Source organism: Notothenia rossii, assembly GCF_949606895.1.
Source record: "Notothenia rossii genome assembly, chromosome: 1".
Taxonomy (NCBI): domain Eukaryota; kingdom Metazoa; phylum Chordata; class Actinopteri; order Perciformes; family Nototheniidae; genus Notothenia; species Notothenia rossii.
Window position 1 is genome coordinate 89,398,391 of NC_136912.1, and position 19,633 is coordinate 89,418,023.

The 19,633-nt window shown below is 39.4% G+C and overlaps 2 protein-coding genes across 2 annotated transcripts; both read left to right on the forward strand.

Moving 5' to 3' along the window:
• Positions 1–1,823: 1,823 nt before the first annotated feature.
• mob3c (MOB kinase activator 3C) lies at positions 1,824–7,480 on the forward strand. The gene is made up of 4 exons (XM_079680148.1): positions 1,824–2,187; positions 4,175–4,749; positions 6,080–6,282; positions 7,054–7,480. Exons 2-4 carry the CDS (start codon positions 4,332–4,334, stop codon positions 7,081–7,083), a joined length of 651 nt encoding a protein of 216 aa, XP_079536274.1. The 5' UTR covers positions 1,824–2,187; positions 4,175–4,331; the 3' UTR covers positions 7,084–7,480.
• Positions 7,481–8,066: 586 nt separating this feature from the next.
• mknk1 (MAPK interacting serine/threonine kinase 1) lies at positions 8,067–18,899 on the forward strand. The gene is made up of 14 exons (XM_079682457.1): positions 8,067–8,142; positions 8,755–8,857; positions 9,346–9,448; positions 9,574–9,672; positions 9,760–9,857; positions 11,034–11,113; positions 11,203–11,276; positions 11,373–11,477; positions 11,581–11,636; positions 11,726–11,821; positions 12,523–12,717; positions 14,873–15,037; positions 15,187–15,230; positions 16,672–18,899. Exons 1-14 carry the CDS (start codon positions 8,087–8,089, stop codon positions 16,889–16,891), a joined length of 1,494 nt encoding a protein of 497 aa, XP_079538583.1. The 5' UTR covers positions 8,067–8,086; the 3' UTR covers positions 16,892–18,899.
• Positions 18,900–19,633: the final 734 nt, after the last annotated feature.

Sequence of the window (19,633 nt, forward strand, 5' to 3'; positions counted from 1 at the left end):
ACACAAAGTAGAGAGCAAAGGCTGCAGCAAGACGTCCATGCTTCCTGTTAATGTTGTCAAGTTTTTTAAATCGTTTTTAAATCTTCCATTGCACTATAGTTCAGATATTTTGGCAAGATCACACATAGGCTACTTGTTTGTATGTTAATTCGTTTTTAAACAAGGGCTCTTACATACCTTATTATTGAGTTTTGCGAGCTTATTCAACACTTAACCTGACTTTAGTTTATTAGTTTAGTGCCAGTCCTCTGCTTTCTCCTCGACTATATATGCTTTTTATTTTTAAACAATTGTTAGTTTCCTTCACATACATCAAAAAAAGCAATCCAATTACAAATGAATAATTGTAAATCCTACATTTAAATAGATAACATGTAACACAGTGGATAAAAAGGAAACAGAAACTAAAACATGCAGGCACAGCCAAACAGTAGGGAGAACAAAAATACAACTGTAAATGCTAGATTTTAAGCTGCTTTCTTCAAATATATAACAGTATTTAAAGCATTGATACCAAATTGCTACCAACAAAATTAATCTATACCACCTGCTGGGCCAAAGAGTATTCCTCTGACGACAATTTACTGAACATATAGTCTCATAATTACAGTCATGGTGACCCCAAGTGGATATATTGGCTTACTGCAACTTTTCACCACTTTCTTTTCCCCCCATGTCCATTTTTCTGAAGTTTCCAGAAATCACAGAGTAGTGTAAAGATATGATGCAAAAACGTATAAAATAATATTTCAACAAAATATACAGGTATTAACATGTATTAATATGTGTACATACATACATTATTAAACATATCATAATCAGGTGGTTTTTAAGACTTCTTCCGATCACACATTTGACTAGCCTATGTATGTAATCAAATATTAAGCAATACATTTTTCACTTTCTGTCTTTTCTACATGCTTCAAAACAAATAAATTAAAATGCAATCAATATAAGAGGCAAATCATCTGTGCTTTTTCCGACGACAGGAACTGTTTTTGGGACTACCATTGCCTTACATTACATTGCATTAGATTGCATTTAGCTGACGCTTTTATCCAAAGGGACTTACTATTTAATAAATGATAAATTATTATTCATAACAAATACGACTGATGTGTGATTATCATTCATGCTATATACTGATATAGGGCTAAATAAGCAATCAATCCTGCAAATTAACCCTTAGTTCTTCAATACATTTATTCAGACAATGTGAGTAGAAATACAGAAATTCTGCTCCCACCTAAGGCCAACGTTGCAATATTACAACATTTCCCTAAAAACTTACCAAAACATAACATTTTTAAAACTCTTTCATTTCTGCTCGAGAGGCTCCCTACAACAACATCTGAAAGGTCAACAAAAAAAACAGGGCTAGACAGCTTCTTTTTGCAGGTTGTGGTACAGCAGAGAAACAGAGACCCTCTTCATTGTTGTGGCATCTATTCACCTTTAAGACAGAGGGAACATTCAGGGCAGCTTTCATTTGAACACTAAACCCCAGGGCACCAGGAGATACACCAATTTTAGTCAAACATGCAGGTTTTGCTCATGATTTGAATGCATTTCTGGATTAAGCATTTCGGAGACAAGAGTTTTTTAAGTTCTTGAAAATATCTTTAAAAAGGCCAAGAATGTAAATGACATGTTATTGAGAGTTCACAAAAAAAGAGCAACATCGACTGCCAAACATCCAGAAATATTTGTGGGATCATTCCTCTCCTTCGGTCCTATATGTGGCTTCAGAGGAGGGGTGGTTTTCTCAGGACCTTTAACAGAGGGCTGTCCTTCAGTGGGACTAGCTGCCTTCGTCTACAGGATGAGAAGGAAAGAAAATAAATGGAAAAACAGGAGGGGCTGAGTTGGGGGGCTTTTCTAGCCCTTCTACTCTTTCAATTTATAGGTCCTCAACACACACACCCACACAGGCGGACAGAGCCCAGAAGGCAAAGTCAGGATGTGACATCATCTGCAGGAAGAGAAGCCAAACAACTTTTTCTCTCTTGTCTGTGAGTGAAGTTGGAGCCTCTCGGTCTGCTAGTAGGAGAGGGAGAGGATCCAGAGGGGCTCGAAGGGGGCAGATCAGCTGGAGCTGTCCTGCAGGGAGTCTGAAGTCCAGGGCTCCGACGCCTGAATCCTCCCTGAACTTCCCACCACATTCCTCCGATGTAGGATTGAAGCCAGGTACAGTGCAGACAGCTTTTTCCATTCTCTATTGTTTTTTGATCTGCCTCTTCCTTTGTTTCTGCTTACTTGTAACTTTGTTTTCTTTCTCATTTGCATTTCTGTTTCTTGAGAGGGATTGAGTTGTGTCTGCTGGAGCAAAATCCTGAACAACTCAGGAAAGTATGCCAACAGTGCGTGATCAGACATGCTTCAGTCACAAGCTGTTGAGGCATGCAGAGAGATACGCAAAGTGATAAAAAGAAGTCACACATGCTGTCACTTTTTGTACAAACCTATAATGTGTTCAGTACAAAAAGCGTCCAGGTTTAATTTTCTGTCTGAAACCGTGCCTCCCTGAAAGGAGTGCTGAATGACACTGTAACTAAGATCCCTCCTCAAGCCCTTTTGTTATGCACACATTAAAAGCTATCTCATGACCACGTATTCATGCTCCCCCAGTGGTGAGTATTCAACTGAGATCAGACACACTGTGAAAGCTAGTGGAAAGAAAAGTACTCTACTCAAATATCAAATGCTGCTTGCTTTTCCAATCAATGCTATTTTCTTCAAATAATAAGAGTAACCAGAGCCCAATGGTCACAGGACACTTTTGCTTTCTATTTCTCTTCAAAGCACAAAGGGACTTTTCATTGCACAACTCTTTTGCAATAACAACAAATGAACCTTTAACCAATTCAAACCATAAGCTTGACATGTGTGAAGTTTGGGTTGTCTGAAATGAGGTCAACATAAATTCACAACACACCCGAGTGTCAGTGCTGCTAAGTCTATCACTGAAGCAGAGACAGAAACGTCTGCTTATCTCAGTCACAGAGAAACAGCCACAGGAAACACTGAGACCGGCAGCAGAAAAACGTAGGACACAAATGCGGATATAGTATCATGTTGCAACCACACTCACTTGAATGGGACTGGAGTGTCAATTATGTGGAGGAAAAATATGATACAGTTATCTAAATAACCGAATGGAAACAAACAACTGAGTGGAGTGTAAAACAATTAAATGTAACCTTTTGACCCTGAATTTATTACTAAAAAACCGCCCACCTTATTTTCCTATACTCTATATGCAAATATTATCTTTTACAATCATAACAATAAAAACTGTGAATTACATAATATGTAGTGAAGGCATGCTCCCAGACCATGTGTATCATCTGCAGGGGCAACGCCAGGGATTTTGGGCCCCATGAAAAGATAATCAGATTTGGTTACTTAAACATTTTGTTCTTAATGTTCTAAAATAGTTTGTCAGTCACGGGCGCTTAGAATCGTCCTAACGTTTCACCCCCTTACGGCGCCACTGATAATCTGCCAGATGGTAAATAGCTATTGGAAAAAAACTAAATCACTTTTCAGTCATATTTCGGGCGTGTTTTTAATACCAAAACTAGTTTCCAAAACGGGGAACCGACACTGTTCTTTCCATTAGTTGTCACACAGCAAACCTCAAGTTTCTTTATTTTCATCTGTCTTGATCTGTGTCTGAGCAGAGCATTAACTGTGGACTCTTTTCTCTCATGCTGCTCTTTAGAAATGGTTGTCGCAGCATGCCATTCATTTTCTAAATTATGCTTGACCTTAGTGACCTGAGATTTTACAACATCCGATTGAAACTGTTGCTATTTTTTTCCATGGGTGCCATTGAAAGTCTTATGATATGCTCTTCTTGGTCACACCGAGCAGTGGATGCACTAATTGCACATTTGAGATGTGTCACAGTGGTTTGTGCTGCAGCATACAGTATGTGTCATCTCAATGATCTACTGTAGTACTTGCAAATGTTTGGGAAATGTATGATGTCACACTTACTTCACGGTTTGTTTGGCCTCTTTGAAAACAGTCTGACAATGATATGTTCTGCTTGTTGTTAGACCTTGGTTGTTTCGGTTATCTGCCATTTGTGGTCCCTCTGACCTGAAGCAGTGGATTGACAGGAAATGAAAAGGCCTCTGACTTCTTATGTTTTTCTTCTTCTTCACAGCAAACAACTGCTCCCTGCAATCTTTATATGACAGACGCTGACCTCCCGTGACCTGATTTCCGAGTCTGGTTTCCATCTCTCAGGAAGGTCCTTCATTATCCTCAAAAACTGCTTGTTATTCTGGAGAGCTCATTCTCCCCTTATCTGAGGGGAGTCAATGGCATTGTGCCTTGGACAAGTGTTCAGCAAAGACAAGACATTCAGGCCCAGGAAGAGGTTTGAACCGGGCACCCAGCGCTTTGAACTCTACAAGAAGGCCCAGGCCTCGCTCAAGTCCGGCTTAGACCTGAGGAAAGTGGTCCAGCTGCCAGAGGGAGAGAACATCAGCGACTGGGTCGCAGTTCATGTGGTGGATTTCTTCAACAGGATCAACCTAATCTATGGCACGGTGAGCGAATACTGCTCCGAGCGTACGTGTCCCATCATGTCTGGCGGGCTGAGGTACGAGTACAGGTGGCAGGACGGTGCCGACTACAAGAAACCCACCAAGCTGCCCGCGCTCAAGTACATGAACCTGCTGATGGACTGGATAGAGTCGCTCATCAATAATGAAAACATCTTCCCCACCAGAGTAGGTGTGTGAGGAGTCTACAAATGAAGGCTATTATTGAGTGTGTAACATAATACATGACTGATTGCTGCCGGCACTGCATCAATGCTGTTCCCCTTCATTAACGTCTCACGTGGGACGACGAGTTCAAGCAGAGGTTAATTAAACAATGAGCTTGACATTTAGAAGAGATTGCATGTGCGCTTCAGGTGGTATTTTATCTCAGCAGCAGATTTGACAATTAGCATAATGGAGGAGAGAATCAGAAAGGTCTCTGCATGGAGCTTACACGACTTTCCTCAGGGAGTTCTGGTTTCCACTACTGTCAATAGACCAGAAATCAAGTCAAAAGAATAACTCAAAATTGCCCAACTGTCTAAATGGCTATGCTATATGCGCAATTTTAAAAGGGGGTTTCCCTAGAATGTACCCAGTGTGTATGTGCACAATTCACGAGCCTCAGCAGGAATAAATAGGGACGGAAAATGAATGGATATAGAGAAACAGAACAATGGCTACCAAACTGTTTTTGTCTGGCGAACCACACAGCCCTTCCATAGATGCGATAACTTAAAGGATTTGTTTTAGTTTTTCACTGTTTAGAAAACACAGTTAAGTCGCTTCATGACACATCAATCCTACAAAGTGATCCTTACATTTTTTATTTTTAGGCATGGTGCCTTTCTTTTATTCAGTAGATTTCATTATGTATTATAACCACATGAAGGGGCAACAAATATACTTTTTTCCCACTACTTGTTGTAACAATTCAGTGGAAATTTTCTCGAGATTTTGCACATCTTCCAGTAAATCTGCAAAACATCCACTAACACATATTCGTCATCATATCGTGTTACTTTTCCTCGAAAACACATTTTTATTTTTTTGTTAAATAACACTTAATGTAAAAGATTGTTTCAGCTAAATAGGCTTCTATCAGTTTTATATGACACTCTATGGCACCCGTAAGTGACTGAGTGACTGGGGCCTCTTGCAGGTACAAAATGTGTAATTTTAAATGTTATATTAAAAAAAGGTGATAATATAAGATTAGATATAAGAGAAGGTTATATCTTTTTTCTTTTATATCCACTTTTTTGAGCCATTAATGGAAAGTAGGCTGTGTCAGGATAACTTCTTGTCACATTAATACATTGTCCATGAAAATCTGATTTCATTAAGATACTGCCTAGCACTCAATGACTGATGCTGTTGAAGGGAAATCACATTACTTACAGAATATAACATCTGCAACAAAATTGTTTTAATGGTGTAGAAATCGATTACATTTTGTATTAACATTCAATTAAACAATTTCTCATTAGTGTAACACATCTCTCCTTTCTTCACAACAGGTGTACCCTTCCCAAAGAACTTTCAGCAGGTGTGCAAAAAGATCCTGAGCCGTCTCTTCCGGGTGTTTGTGCATGTTTACATCCATCACTTTGACAGCATCTGCAGCATGGGTGCAGAGGCCCACATCAATACCTGCTACAAGCACTACTACTACTTCATCTCAGAGTTCAACCTCATTGATCACTCTGAACTGGAGCCGCTGGTGAGACAAAAGAGCAACCTTATTATAATGTGTGAGGGTGACGACAGGGAGCAGGAGAAAGAGGATCAGATGGATGATTCAAGTTGGGAGGGCTGTCAGTGTCACCGGCCACCGTGCCATTGATAAATTAATGTGCAGCTTGTTGGATGATGTTTAGACTTCTCCTAATCTCAGTGTGTTTCCCCAGCTTGTGCACATGCTGGCAAAAGGAAAACAAACTAAATGTTTTGGTCTGAAACACATAGACTTCCTCATCTTGGATTACAGTAATTTTGCATTAGAAACTAATTGTTTTCAGATTTTCTTAATGAAAAATATGACCTACTTTATAGAAAATGTTTGAATTTGAAGCAAAATGTCTTCAAAGAAAAGTAGCTGACTTTGTGCAGTCATGTAATGAGGTAGTTTTAATATTGGTTTCGTCTTTCCAACAAATCTACCTCCATCATAAATGAGCAAATAGAGCATTGTGCTCTAAGCTTCAATAAAAGGCTTGAGTTATCGTCATTATGGAGCGTGGGCTGTGTAATTCCATCTCAGAGGGAAACAGGGATGAGAAATTGATGTACCACACTACTACAGAAAATATTTAATGGTATTACTCTGTTTTATCCGTCTGTAGCAGGTACTGTAATGCAGCTCTGCAGTTGTTGCAATCACAATAACTAATCATGTTAATTAAAATAGTATATTGAACTTCATAACAATCATTGATCTTATTGTACAGTATTAATGTGATGTGTTAAACATGTCCTTTTCTTTTCTTTTCAGAAGGAGATGACAGAGAAGATATGCAACTAAATAAAACCAAATGGACAAAATGAGTTTACATTTGCACGTTATCTGAGCCCCGTTAGAAATCGTCTGCATCAAAAAATCTCTAAATAATGAACACTTTTACATAAAGTTGTATGAGTAGTTGTTAAGCTACTCAGAGTATCAACTTAATACCACACTTCTTCACATGGTGGCCTTGTACCAAGAGATTTTTACTTGTTTACTGTTTGATGACATTATCTTAGGACTTTGTGTTTTGGTTTATAATACATTTCATGTACTAATTTTGTTTCTGTCCTGTGCATGTATGTTTTCGCCTTTTTAAATACAGTGTTGGATCTTGTTTTGTTGAATGAATGTTTGTATTTTATGTGATATCTTTTTCAATACTTTGAACATAAAGCAGCCTAAAAACAGTAAATGGTTTTTGAAATGTTTTTTTTTTTTTTACCGCACCACAAAAATGTTTACAAATCATTGGGTTAAGATTGAGTTCTTAGCCTGTCATCATCAGTCAACTCTGAAATTGAAAATATATCAAAAGGAAATGTATTCTCATACATTACATTATATTACATTACATTGGATTTAGCTGACGCTTTTATCCAAAGCGACTAACAATAAGATACTTTCTTTAACGGTTAGGTCTACTGTATATTCTGGTTTAAACCAAGAATTGTACCACATAAGTGAAGACAATATTAACTATAAAAACATAATAATGATGAAGGGTTTGTGCCATGAGTCGTAATTCCTAAATACTGCTGAACTGCCAAACCTCTGCATTTGTAAATAAATGCCACATCATGCACACAAAATCCCCATTACGTCACTGATGTATTAAAAGAACTCGTACGTGGATTGGGGTGCGGCAGCCAGCCAAGTGAAGTGACGTAGTAGTGATATCCCTATTTTCGACCAATGGGAGAAGCGGATCTTCAGAAAGGGGCGGGGAATACATCTGCTGGTGTTATTTCCCGCCCTGCGCGTCACTGCTGTGTGTTTGGTGGATGTCAGCTAGCGATGGATGCTTACATCAGCTGTGAGACGCTTTGACAGACGGGATTCGGCTGGTTTGGACACGTAAGTTTTCGTTTTGACTAAATCTTCACTGTTTTTTTAAATTACAAACTATTGAGTTAGCGTAAATCGTATAGCAAACCTAGTTTAGCACCTAATAGCTAGTCCCAGCTAATGACAATAACACCGGGTTAAACAAAGAGTCAGCGGTATGCGCTAACTCTAGCTTACATGATGGTATTGTTAATGTTGTACGCATTGTTTCCTCTTGTTAAGGGTGTCTATATGTGTAACAACAGTGCTAATGTTAAGTAGGTTAACAATGTGGCTGCATTGCTGGCTGTCGGTAAACACTTGATAACTAACATTACCGAGTTTTAGGACATAATCAGTAAGCGACATAGTAAGTCCTATTACTTCTAGATTTGATCACGTATGATATATTTAAAAAAGCGAACAGAAGACTAATACATATATTTTACTTGTTAGAAAGCTAAAGCTAATCAACATTAACTTTATTATGTTATTGTCTATCCTCGAACAAACCAAAACAACATTTTAACAGAAAGGGGAAACCGTTTTTTTCCTTTTCATTGATCAAATTCTCTGACTTCCCACCAGTTTTAAACTACTTTTCATCGTGTACACTAAATATTTCTGTCTCTTCTGATGTAGGCTGTTCCAGACTAACTCAGTGTTTGTGATGTGCTCTCAGTTGGCAGACATGGTGAGGCACAGCATGATGACAGAGTTGCAAACCTTCCAGCACTCTCTCCAGGTAAGACACTTTCAGCTTTGAACACTGGTGCTTTCTCAACATTTAACTTCCCCCAACATGTGATGGAAACTATCAAGTTTCCAGGAAGTTTTTTTTTACACACAAGGTTATCAAGGTTATCAACTTTACCAAAATATTGAAGTTTCATCATTCTCTGAGTCATGCACTCCGGTAATATCCAGGGTGAGATAAGGCATGTGTCTTCCTGTATTCTCAACAGCTCACTGTGTTGGCAGGTTGCCACAGGTGAAAAGATTAAATAGTTGGAATAGTAGTTATTTTTCCGATAATGAAAGTATGTCACTTTTGTCAGAGAAGGTGTGTCAGTGGAAAAACGTTTTCAAAGTTTAACAGTGAAAACAGTCAGAGAATAATGTATTTCTTCGCGTGTTTTCTCCACTGTACCACCATGGATCTCTCTGGCTTCACTCTCACTTCCCCCTCCCTCTCTTCCCCCCCTATCATGAGGCCTCTTCTCTGTGTTTCAGGGTAACTCCCTGGCTGTGGGCCAAGTGGGGCAGAGCTGTGAGGCAGCTCAGGATAACGGGGTCGTTTCAGAGCAGAGACAGCCCCTCTCCCAGGGCCCAGCAGGTACGACAGGTCTATGGTTCAGAACGGCTCTGGAACTACTGAAACTAATGGTGCATACAGTAACCCACCGGCAAAGTCGCTGCTGTTTTTACTCATTTGCTTGCATTTCTTTTGTGTTGCTACAGAAATTGAGAAAAGCCAGCCGGTGAATATCCCAGATGCAGCTAAAAGAAAGAAGAAGAAAAGAACCAGAGCGACAGACAGCTCCACAGGCACTTTTGATGGTAATGAAGCTGATAATATTGTAAGACGTAAAAAAAAAAACACAACACAAACCCCTTCTGCAGTCTTATATATGACTCCTTCTTCAGATCTCTACAAACTGACAGATGAGGTGCTCGGTCGGGGGGCTTTTGCTAAAGTTCAGGGATGCATAAGTCTGCAGAATGGACATGAGTTTGCTGTGAAGGTGAGTGAGAATATTCTGTTTGTAACAAAGTCAGAATTTTTTTTTTCCTTTTTATGATTTAGAAAATCCTTAGACGGCTCTTTGTATGCACTTTCTGTTCTTGTTCTCTGTGTTATTGTGTTATGGATGTGTCCTGCTCTTCCATAATAACACAACCGTTATTCAAATTCTGGAAACCTTCACACAGAATCTAGATCAAAGGATCTATTGTTAGGAGTATGTTAAGTAAATAATAAGATTAGATAAGCCTGTGTTGTTACTTTTCAATACCTAAAATAGGCACATTTTCTTGGTACTTTAACCTTTCATACCACTGTATACAGCAATGACCGCAGTGTTTCCGCCAGACCAGGGCTGAGAGGGCGTCCACCCGAGAGTGGGGGGGCGTGTGACGTCACGTCGTGAATTGAGCCGTCCCTTATAGATACTATCTCTTTACGTATTAGTGATGGGAATGCCGGATCATTTGGCTCGGCTCACTAAGAAGAGCCGGCTCCTAAACGGCTCTTCATTTTACTTCTTTTTTTTTAACTTTATTTTAAATTATTTGAGCAATACATAATATACAAAAGTTATATTAATAATACACACAATGCATAAATATATAATATCTTCATTTTACCACGGAGCCTCAGTTTCGCCGCTGCGAGGCTCCGGCGCTCGCAGTTCACGCGTGTGCTCCACTAGCACCCCCCGTCAAAGCCCGCCTGCAGTACGCTTTCCGTCGCAGGAACACGTTTTGCTGGCGGCGAAAATAATCCCAGCAGACTCCTTTGCCCCTCCAACAAGAGGGAGGTCCTTGCCCTTTTTTCCTTTTCGTCATTTCAAGCGATAAAAATTCGATCTTCTCTCGATTTTTTTTTTTTTGGACGCCCTCGGCTCGAGTTCAGGGCGTTCCAAGTTTAAGGGCGTCAAATGACGGCAAGGCGCCCCCCTGGCGGAAACGCTGAATGACCGTATTCAGTTAAAACCTTATCTGTGATTAAGTTAATAAAGTTTGTTTTGTTTAAATCTATATAGACAAATTGAAATATGATATAGTTATTAATGTGGAAAGACAGTATGACAAAATAGCATAGTATGCCACAGTAGAGTATAGCATGGATAAAGTAAATCATGCCTGGGTTTGCGTAAATGCTAAGACTTAAAAAAAAAAAATTGTTTTGTGTTTCAAAGATTGTAGAAAAGAGTGCAGGGCACAGTCGCAGCAGAGTCTTTAGAGAAGTAGAGACTCTCTACCAGTGTCAAGGAAACAAGTGAGTGCATTTTATAATTTTTTTTAACCTACATTACAAAACAACATAGAATGAAAAACATTCTAATATTTGTAAATATCTTGATTCAGAAACATTTTGGAATTGATCCACTTCTTCGAGGACAACTCCTGCTTCTATTTGGTGTTTGAAAAGCTGTGTGGTGGTAAGTGTAAATAAATAGCTCAACAGTTACATCTGTGTACTCTGTGCTCTTCATATGATTTATTACAAACACACTGCTTGTCTTCTCTTCATTAAGGCTCCATTCTGACACACATCCAGAACAGGAAGTACTTTGACGAGCTGGAGGCCAGTAAGGTCGTCAGGGACATCGCCCAGGCTCTGGATTTCCTACACACTAAAGGTTTGCCGACACCCAATCAGATTTCCTGTGAAAGTCCAAAGAGACAATCTGCAGACTTCTATTTTTCATTTTGTCATGGTAACAACAATGTTCTTTTCTGCAGGCATTGCCCATAGAGACCTTAAGCTAGAGAACATCCTTTGTGAATACACCGATCGGGTAAGTGGCTTTTTTAAATGACAGGCAGCTATCAGAAGGAAATGAGTTGTTGCTAGAGGAATAAGAATATCATGTTTTTTTCCCCTCAGGTGTCCCCAGTGAAAATCTGTGATTTTGACTTGGGGAGTGGAGTGAAGCTCAGCAGTGCCTGTACCCCCATCACCACTCCAGAGCTCACCACCCCGGTAACAGTCTATGCACACACACACACACACACACACACACACACACACACACACACACACACACACACACACACACACACACACACACACACACACACACACACACACACACACACACACTCCTATAGATTGCTTAAATGTATTTATACAGCACATTTCAACTACGATGAACTCAAATTGCTTTACAAAAATATTTTAAGAAATGACATCTAAAAACAGTAATTAAAAGCCAAGTGATAACACAATTAAAATGGGTTGAATAAGACAGGTATGAAATACAAGAATAAAAGCAACAGTGCAGTGTAGGATATTAATAGTTATTTGATGTAATGAAACGCAGCAGCAAAAAGGAAAAAGTCTTCAGCCTTGATCTAAAATAAGTAAGAATTAAAGATGTTTTCTGATAGTTTAGTCCAGATATTATTTTTGATATGATTTTATTTTTGTTTGTTTTTATTATTATTATTATTATTATTATTATTATTATTATTATTATTATTATATATGGAGCACAATAACTCACCAACGATTCTCCATGTTTATATTTTAACTCTGGGATAAAAGAAGACCTGAGGGTTCTTGATGGTTCATAATGTCGCATAAACCATTCAATGCTTTATAAAACCAGCAGCAGTATTTTGAAGTAAATTCATCTTCGACAGGAAGCCAGAGTAAAGATCTTTACTTCTTTCCTCCCTCAGTGTGGCTCGGCAGAGTACATGGCTCCAGAAGTCGTGGAGGTTTTCACCGACGAGGCCTCTTTCTACGACAAACGCTGCGACCTATGGAGCCTCGGGGTCATCCTCTACATCCTGCTGAGCGGCAGCCCCCCCTTCACAGGACACTGCGGCTCAGACTGTGGCTGGGACCGGGGGGAAACCTGCAGAACCTGCCAGGTACGCATGGCCTCCGTACACACTGACATGTGACACTCCCACCACTCACTTCTGATGGAGGCAACTGGCCACTCAAGTCTTATATGATAGGAAACTTCATTTCAAGATTCAAGGCTTTTATTGTGATGTGTGCATAGCTACAGTGTAGACATACCAAGGAAAAGCTTAGGTCACAGGCTCCTCCAACAGTGCAACACAATAAAACAGATAACATAGTGCAAGGAGAGTCTACATACAAGTAATTGGAATATGATATATTGGATAAATCAAAGATGAATGTTATGGATGTTCTTTCAAAAGTTCAGGTGTTTCAGTGTTACGGCCTGTGGGATGAAACTGTGTGGGTTTTGAACTGAGTCACACAAAAAGCAGACCTTAAGATCCCCTTGGTTCCTAGAAGCTTTTTATGCATGGGTTGCACTATGCATATGATATAGTTAGCAACAAGATAGTGTATCCGCTATAAATAATATCTGCACGCTGCAGTTGCTGTGTTGCAACACTTTCCTGGTAATAGTCAACATGCCTCTAAATCTAGTCTAATCTAATCTAAGGTCATCTTTAAACCATTAAGTAAGTGTCTGTATAGCTTGATTTAGGTGTGACTGCATATGGGTATCGCATGATAAGAATTTAATTCTGGGTTTTAGTTCTCTGCATTATTTAGTCACCACCACTTCAAAGTCAACTTTATTGTCAATCTTTCAGTTTGTGTGTACAGACAGAGGGATCGAAATACCGTTTCCCACAATCCTGAATACAAAAATATAAAATATATATATAAAAAATATGTATGCAAATATGTATATATAATATATATATATATATATATACACACACACAATCAAAAAGACACATTTATACTTATGCACACACTAAGACCTAAATAAAAGCACAACCATCAATATATACAAAAATATACAAAATAGCAGTCACTTGCATGCAGGCACTTTAATGGCAGTCTTTATTGCTGTTCTGTTTCCCCACACGAGAGAGTAACAAAACCAGCAAACTCAGATCAGTTTTTCAGGATGTTGCGTAGGGCTGCACGATTTTGGGAAATAATCAAATTGCAATTTTTCTGACAGATATTGCGATTCGATTTGCGATATTTTTGTTTTTAAGCGACCCAACAGAAGATATTGTAAAATGCGGCCATATCTCCGGCTAGGAAGGTCGTATCAACGTGCTCCCGTCTCTAGCACCCCCGCAGCTACGAGTGAAAGAACTAAACTTATATGAAACTTCCGTTGGGTTGCTTTAAAGTCAAGCTTCAGTTTAAGACTCACCCTGTAATAGATGTAGAACATGTGATGGAGCATTACTAACCTGACTCAGATGGTTTGTTTCACCAAACCATCTACAGGGCGTCAACAGGGTCTTAAAAAATATTAAAAGTTGATAAATCAATTTAGCGAAAATGAAGGCTATTAAAGAGCATTTCCCAAGGTATTACATGTTGTAGCTTGTTTTCAATAAGTATATGAATTGTCCAAAGAGGTTGTATTCTACAGTCTGCCTGAATGTAATCATTGCGTAGGTGTGTAGTGTGATTCTGTGTAGTTTATTTATGGCATCCCGTTGGATTTGATGTCATCTGAACAGGACATCGCACGCTCCCTGCTTGATAGCGCGCGAAGGTCCGTTTACGCCGGTTGCTAAGCAACATCGTTATGGGGAAATGCAGGTTTACGTCCAAATGGTTGGAAGATAAGGAGGAAGGACAATCAATACTGTATATAGTCAATGTGAGGTAAAGTGTGTCGCAAAGGTAACCGGTTAAAACTCCAAGTGGAGATGAGGTCTTAAAATGTATGAAAAGGGTCTTAAAAGGTTTTACATCTGACGTCAGGGTTCTTGCATATACCCTGATCTAGGAAAGCTCCATTGGAAACCATTTGGAAAGGGCAGGCACTTTCAAAAATACTTGGCAGGTGATTGGATCAATCTGTCTATCACCTTCTATCATGGGCCACTTCTGATTGGTTAACAATGGCTGGTACATGTGGAGCACAGCACTTCTGATTGGTGTGGATAACTGACACACAAGAAGAAAAAAAGAAAAAATTGCGATTTGATAATTGCATCATTTCAAATCTCGATTTAAAATCCATTAATCGTTCAGCCCTAATGCTGCGTCATATTCTCTCCTCAGAGCCACCTGTTTGAGAGCATCCAGCAGGGCAAGTATGAGTTTCCAGACAAGGACTGGGACCGCATCACGGGGGGGGCGAAGGATCTCATATCCAAGCTGCTGGTCCGGGACGCCACTCTGCGCCTCAGTGCTGCTCAGGTCCTCAAGCACCCCTGGGTGCAGGGGGTGAGTAATGTTACATCCGTGCTCTGGATAAGCCGTTTTGTTCTTGGTATTCTCATATTGTTTCCGGATACCAGAACACTGTGTCCTTCATCAAATGCTATTCTTTTTTTAATAATTTCAAGTGAATTAATCAATTTCTTTATTTACAGAACGCACCAGAGAGAGGTCTTCCAACTCCTCATGTTCTGCAGAGGTAAGACAGACTCTCTAAAGTCAAGTCACACAATCTAACAAACCCTGTCCCTTCTGCCAGTGGATAGGTTATCAAATGTGTTTGGTACTTTTAATGAGTTTGGATTGTACGTTTTATAACCATGGGGTAACAAATATAATATATATAATATAATATTTACTCGTACACGGTTAGCATGCAACGTTGTGACCAGAGTTGGGTGTAATAATATTACTTTTGTCGGTAACGGAGTGTAACGCGCTACTTTTATAATTCAGTAATCACACTACAGTTACTAACATTGCCCCGACACGCGTTACTTCGTTACTTACTAAAATCAATCATAATCACACTGACAGACAAGAGGGGTTTCCGCCGCAGGTTTATATGTACGTAATCTGCGCGTCCACATCTCCACGTGCAGTGCTGCTTAAACATGGCTGAGTCAGCGATAACCTTCGAGGGGTGGAGGTATGCCCATTATTTTGAGTTTGTCTGAAGAATAGACCGGAATGTGACAGTGAGGTGCAAACTGTGTCCAGGCCAGAAGCTGTTATCCACTGCTGTAAACACCACGTCAAACCTCAACAAGCACCTGCAAAGAACACATGCTAAGGTGAAGCTAATAGCTAAGGACCCCCGAACCCAGAGTGAGGATGTTGTGAGTGCGCCGCCGCCGAAGCAACACAAATTAGAATTTGGAGGACCGGTAACCAAAGCAGAGATGGACAGGCTTGTAGCATCCTTCATAGTAGAGGAAATGTTGCCCATTTGCAAAGTGGAATCAGCATCGATCAGAGATATACTGACAGGAGACAGATAGCAGGAGACAGAGGAGAGCCATGGTCAGATCTGGATCAGTCTTATGCGGCAATGGAAACTGAACTAAAGAGAACATTTGAAACTTTAGCAGTCTGTGTGATCTGCCTGTAGGGGGGGGGCGGCCCTGCGAGTAAAGTAACGAGTAAAGTAACGAGTTACTTTATGTAGAGAGTAACAAAGTAGTGTAATATATTACTTTTTTTTTTAAAGTAATATGTAATATTACTTTTTTTTTTGTAACGGCCCCATCTCTGGTTGTGACTAAACCTGCTATTTGAAAAAAAGATATCAATATTTATATTTTTTCTGTTTTGTTCTGTGGGTTTTGCTGTGTTTTGTTTTACGTGTAGGTCTCGGTATTCTATCATCTTATGACTGTTAAGGATACAAATATTTAACATGACATTTCTATTTTATTTAAGAGTTATACGTTGATTTAAACACAATTGTAGCATTTTAAAAGTCCTACAGATTAATAACAAAACCATAGACTAAACACTATTGTTACTATTTTTTGATCAGACAGTAAATCTTGTGTGTTTGGTATAAAAACGTTGAGTGTTTGAGTAAAATGCAAAAAGACAGGAAGACCTGAACTGTCTCTGACACCCTCCCCCCCCCCCCCCTCCCCCTCCTCCAGGAACAGCAGCACCAAAGACCTGACTCAGTTCGCAGCCGAAGCCATCGCCTTCAACCGGCAGCTGTCGCAGCACGACGAGCAGCAGGAGGACGTAGGCGGCATCGTTTGCTCCATGAGGCTTTCTCCTCCTTCCAACTCCAGACTGGCCCGCCGACGAGCGCAGACCAACGCCCTGCGCAGCTCCGACTTCGCTGCCTCACCGGACGAGCTCACAGCCTGAAGGAGTCACGTTCTGATTTCAGCCTCGGCCTGCTCCTCGTTTGTGTGTTTCCACCTGGAGCCTTTTATGATCAGCAGCTTTAGACGTGACTAACTGTTCTTGGTGTTTCAGCTCTTTCCCATGGCCAGTAATCTCATCACGGAGACAGAGCTTGAGCACCAAGGGGACTTTCAATCACCCGCTGCCACCTCTTAATTGAAAACACAGTCCTGAGATTAGTGCAGGAAACATCTTAAGCTGCCTGCGTTTAGACTGTTTGGTTTGAGAGTAGTTTTATTTTCACAGTTAGTCTTAACAGAGTTATTTTTCCTATGAAATAATGATAACGCTTACAATGACTCCAACACAGCAGAAAAAACTCACTTAATGCCAGCGGTTTGTATTCAATATTTATCAGAACATATCACTAACTTATCGGCATTACCTGGGTTCAGCACAGTTTCCTAAAGCAATATTATTCATTTTGATAGATTTTATTTTTCTTGTTGTCCAACTGGTTAATATTTTATGTATGTGTTACTTACTGCTTCTCAGTCACTGGAAGAAAGGGATGAGTTCTCGTTCATGTTTTTAGAGCATTTGATTTGATGTGTGTGGATGTATGTGGTTTAAGAGATACAAATGACTTTACTTAGAGGAGACTGTCCATCTCTGGAAATGGGCGTTTGCCTTTTTTAGGTCATTCTTGTTGAGGCTGCTAAGAGCTTACAGAAAGTTTGGTAATGTGACGGATGGTGAAGTTAGAGGAGACTCTTTGATCAAATAGTGATTCTTGCTAGCTTTCACTTCAACACAAGCTACCTGTAGCACTGATGTACTTTTAAAAAAAAAAATCACCTATTTAATTTGAAAGGTTGTGTCGTAAAGAATTTGTTTTGTATAAAACTGTGAAACTGAGAGCTAACAGCTTTGTATCCTCATTAGTCCCTACGGAATAGGATTATGGCCACATGTGATTATTTTTTCTAGATCCGACCAAGAGTGAATTTATTTTCTTATATTTCAGAGAAAAAGATTCAGAATTCTGTGAAATTTCGGAATTCTGATTAAAAGTCAGAATTTTCAGATATTTTTTTCTGACATTTTTCTCAAGGTTCTGACTTCTTGAATCTCAGTTACATTTTTTTTAAACTTTTGGTAAACACACGTGGCCCTAATCCTTCGCCATAAGTCCCAATGTTACCTCAGGCTCCTTTTTTTTTATTTTGCACCAAATCTTTGCACGTTTTGTAGGATACCAATGTAACAACATCCCAAAAGTACTTTCTTATTTATTTTCTGAATTAATAGAAATGTGAACATTTGCTTTGGTGTTTTTATGTAGCTAATGAGACTTAAAGAGGGTTTATGAATAGTTTTAGTAGGATAGAGGATCCCATACTAACATACAAAAGGATTTATTTTTATAAAAGTATTTGTATATTGTTTTTATTTTGTAGTTTTTGCGAGTGTGGCTATGGAACGAATACTGAACTAACCGTACTTTAAGGTTCTCAAGGATCCATCAAGTTGCTGATATTAAATTTATTTCAGAAATATTTTTATTTATTTTTTATTGTTTCCCTCATGGACCCTGTTTCTGATTAAATCTGGTCCCTGATCATAGTTTATCACCTTTATTTCCCCGACCTTATTAACTTTATGTATCGCTTGCTTAACGACATGTCCCCTGGTTTAACATTGTTGCCATGGACACACCATCCCTATAGCAACAAAGGTCCTTCATATGCTGGCAGGAATTGAGAGAGACTTGCTCATAGCGAACATTAAACAACCATTTGCCATATTAAAGCCCTCTTACTCCCTCCCATTGTGAACCATAAAAGGACTTGTTTGTTTTCCCTCATCAACATCTAATGCATCAAATGAGACGCAGTAATTGGTGAGCAATTATGAAGTCCCATTGAAATTTGTCAAAGCTCTTACGGGGTCCTATGCATAAATCTCTGTGTGGAGCATATTTTCACTAGTATGCTGTGCTCTCAATAAAAAAACATCCTTAACATATTATGTGTGTAACCTGTTTTATTCTTTATCCTTTTAATGATAGGTGTTTCTTGTCTTTCATATGGTTTAAAGCTTCATTCAGTAAGGGTCCTTTTGTATTAAATGCAGAGAGGATGTAACAGGGACAGAAGGAGAGGAACCTAAACAAACACTTATGAGATAGAATCGCTTTGTCCTTTAATGTGACATGTCTCCATGTTTTAAAGGGCTCCTATTAGGCAAAATGCACTTTTTGATTTATTATATGTAAATACGTGTCCCCGGTGTGTAAGGAGACTCACAAAGTGATGGAAAATACAACCCTCTCTTTTCCTCCTTACCCACATCTCTAAAACGGGGTTACAACAGAGCTATTCAAGATTTGCTGCGGTCATGACGACATTACTAAAATGTGGGCTGGCTTTACGCCCCTATTAGCTTAATGTTGCATACCCACTTAACGGGAAGAAACTCAGCTAACAGATGATATTAACAATTTTTACAAGTCCAACACCAAGCGTCTAAATCGTCTAAACCGAAAACGAGCTAACGGCTACATTAGCACATAACTGGCAAAAGGGATCTTTTCTACTTCATGCTATCTCTGCACAACAAATATCCTATGAAAGCATATGTATAAATCTCATCACTGTACGACAAAAACTCACTGAACTAGCAGCCAGGAAAGTGCAAGAAAACAACTTCCGGTTTCAGAGCCATAACATGAATACGTCTTACCTTTGGTGTTTTGTGATC

Excerpts from the sequence above, each read along its gene's own strand:
- mknk1 (XM_079682457.1), top strand. The coding sequence starts at position 8,087 with ATGCTTACATCAGCTGTGAGACGCTTTGACAGACGGGATTCGGCTGGT. Across the intron at positions 8,143-8,754 it reads GATTCGGCTGGTTTGGACAC|GCTGTTCCAGACTAACTCAG; the intron begins GTAAGTTTTCGT and ends CTTCTGATGTAG. Across the intron at positions 11,277-11,372 it reads GTTTGAAAAGCTGTGTGGTG|GCTCCATTCTGACACACATC; the intron begins GTAAGTGTAAAT and ends CTCTTCATTAAG.
- mob3c (XM_079680148.1), top strand. The coding sequence starts at position 4,332 with ATGGCATTGTGCCTTGGACAAGTGTTCAGCAAAGACAAGACATTCAGG. Across the intron at positions 4,750-6,079 it reads CATCTTCCCCACCAGAGTAG|GTGTACCCTTCCCAAAGAAC; the intron begins GTGTGTGAGGAG and ends TCTTCACAACAG. Across the intron at positions 6,283-7,053 it reads ACTCTGAACTGGAGCCGCTG|AAGGAGATGACAGAGAAGAT; the intron begins GTGAGACAAAAG and ends TTTTCTTTTCAG.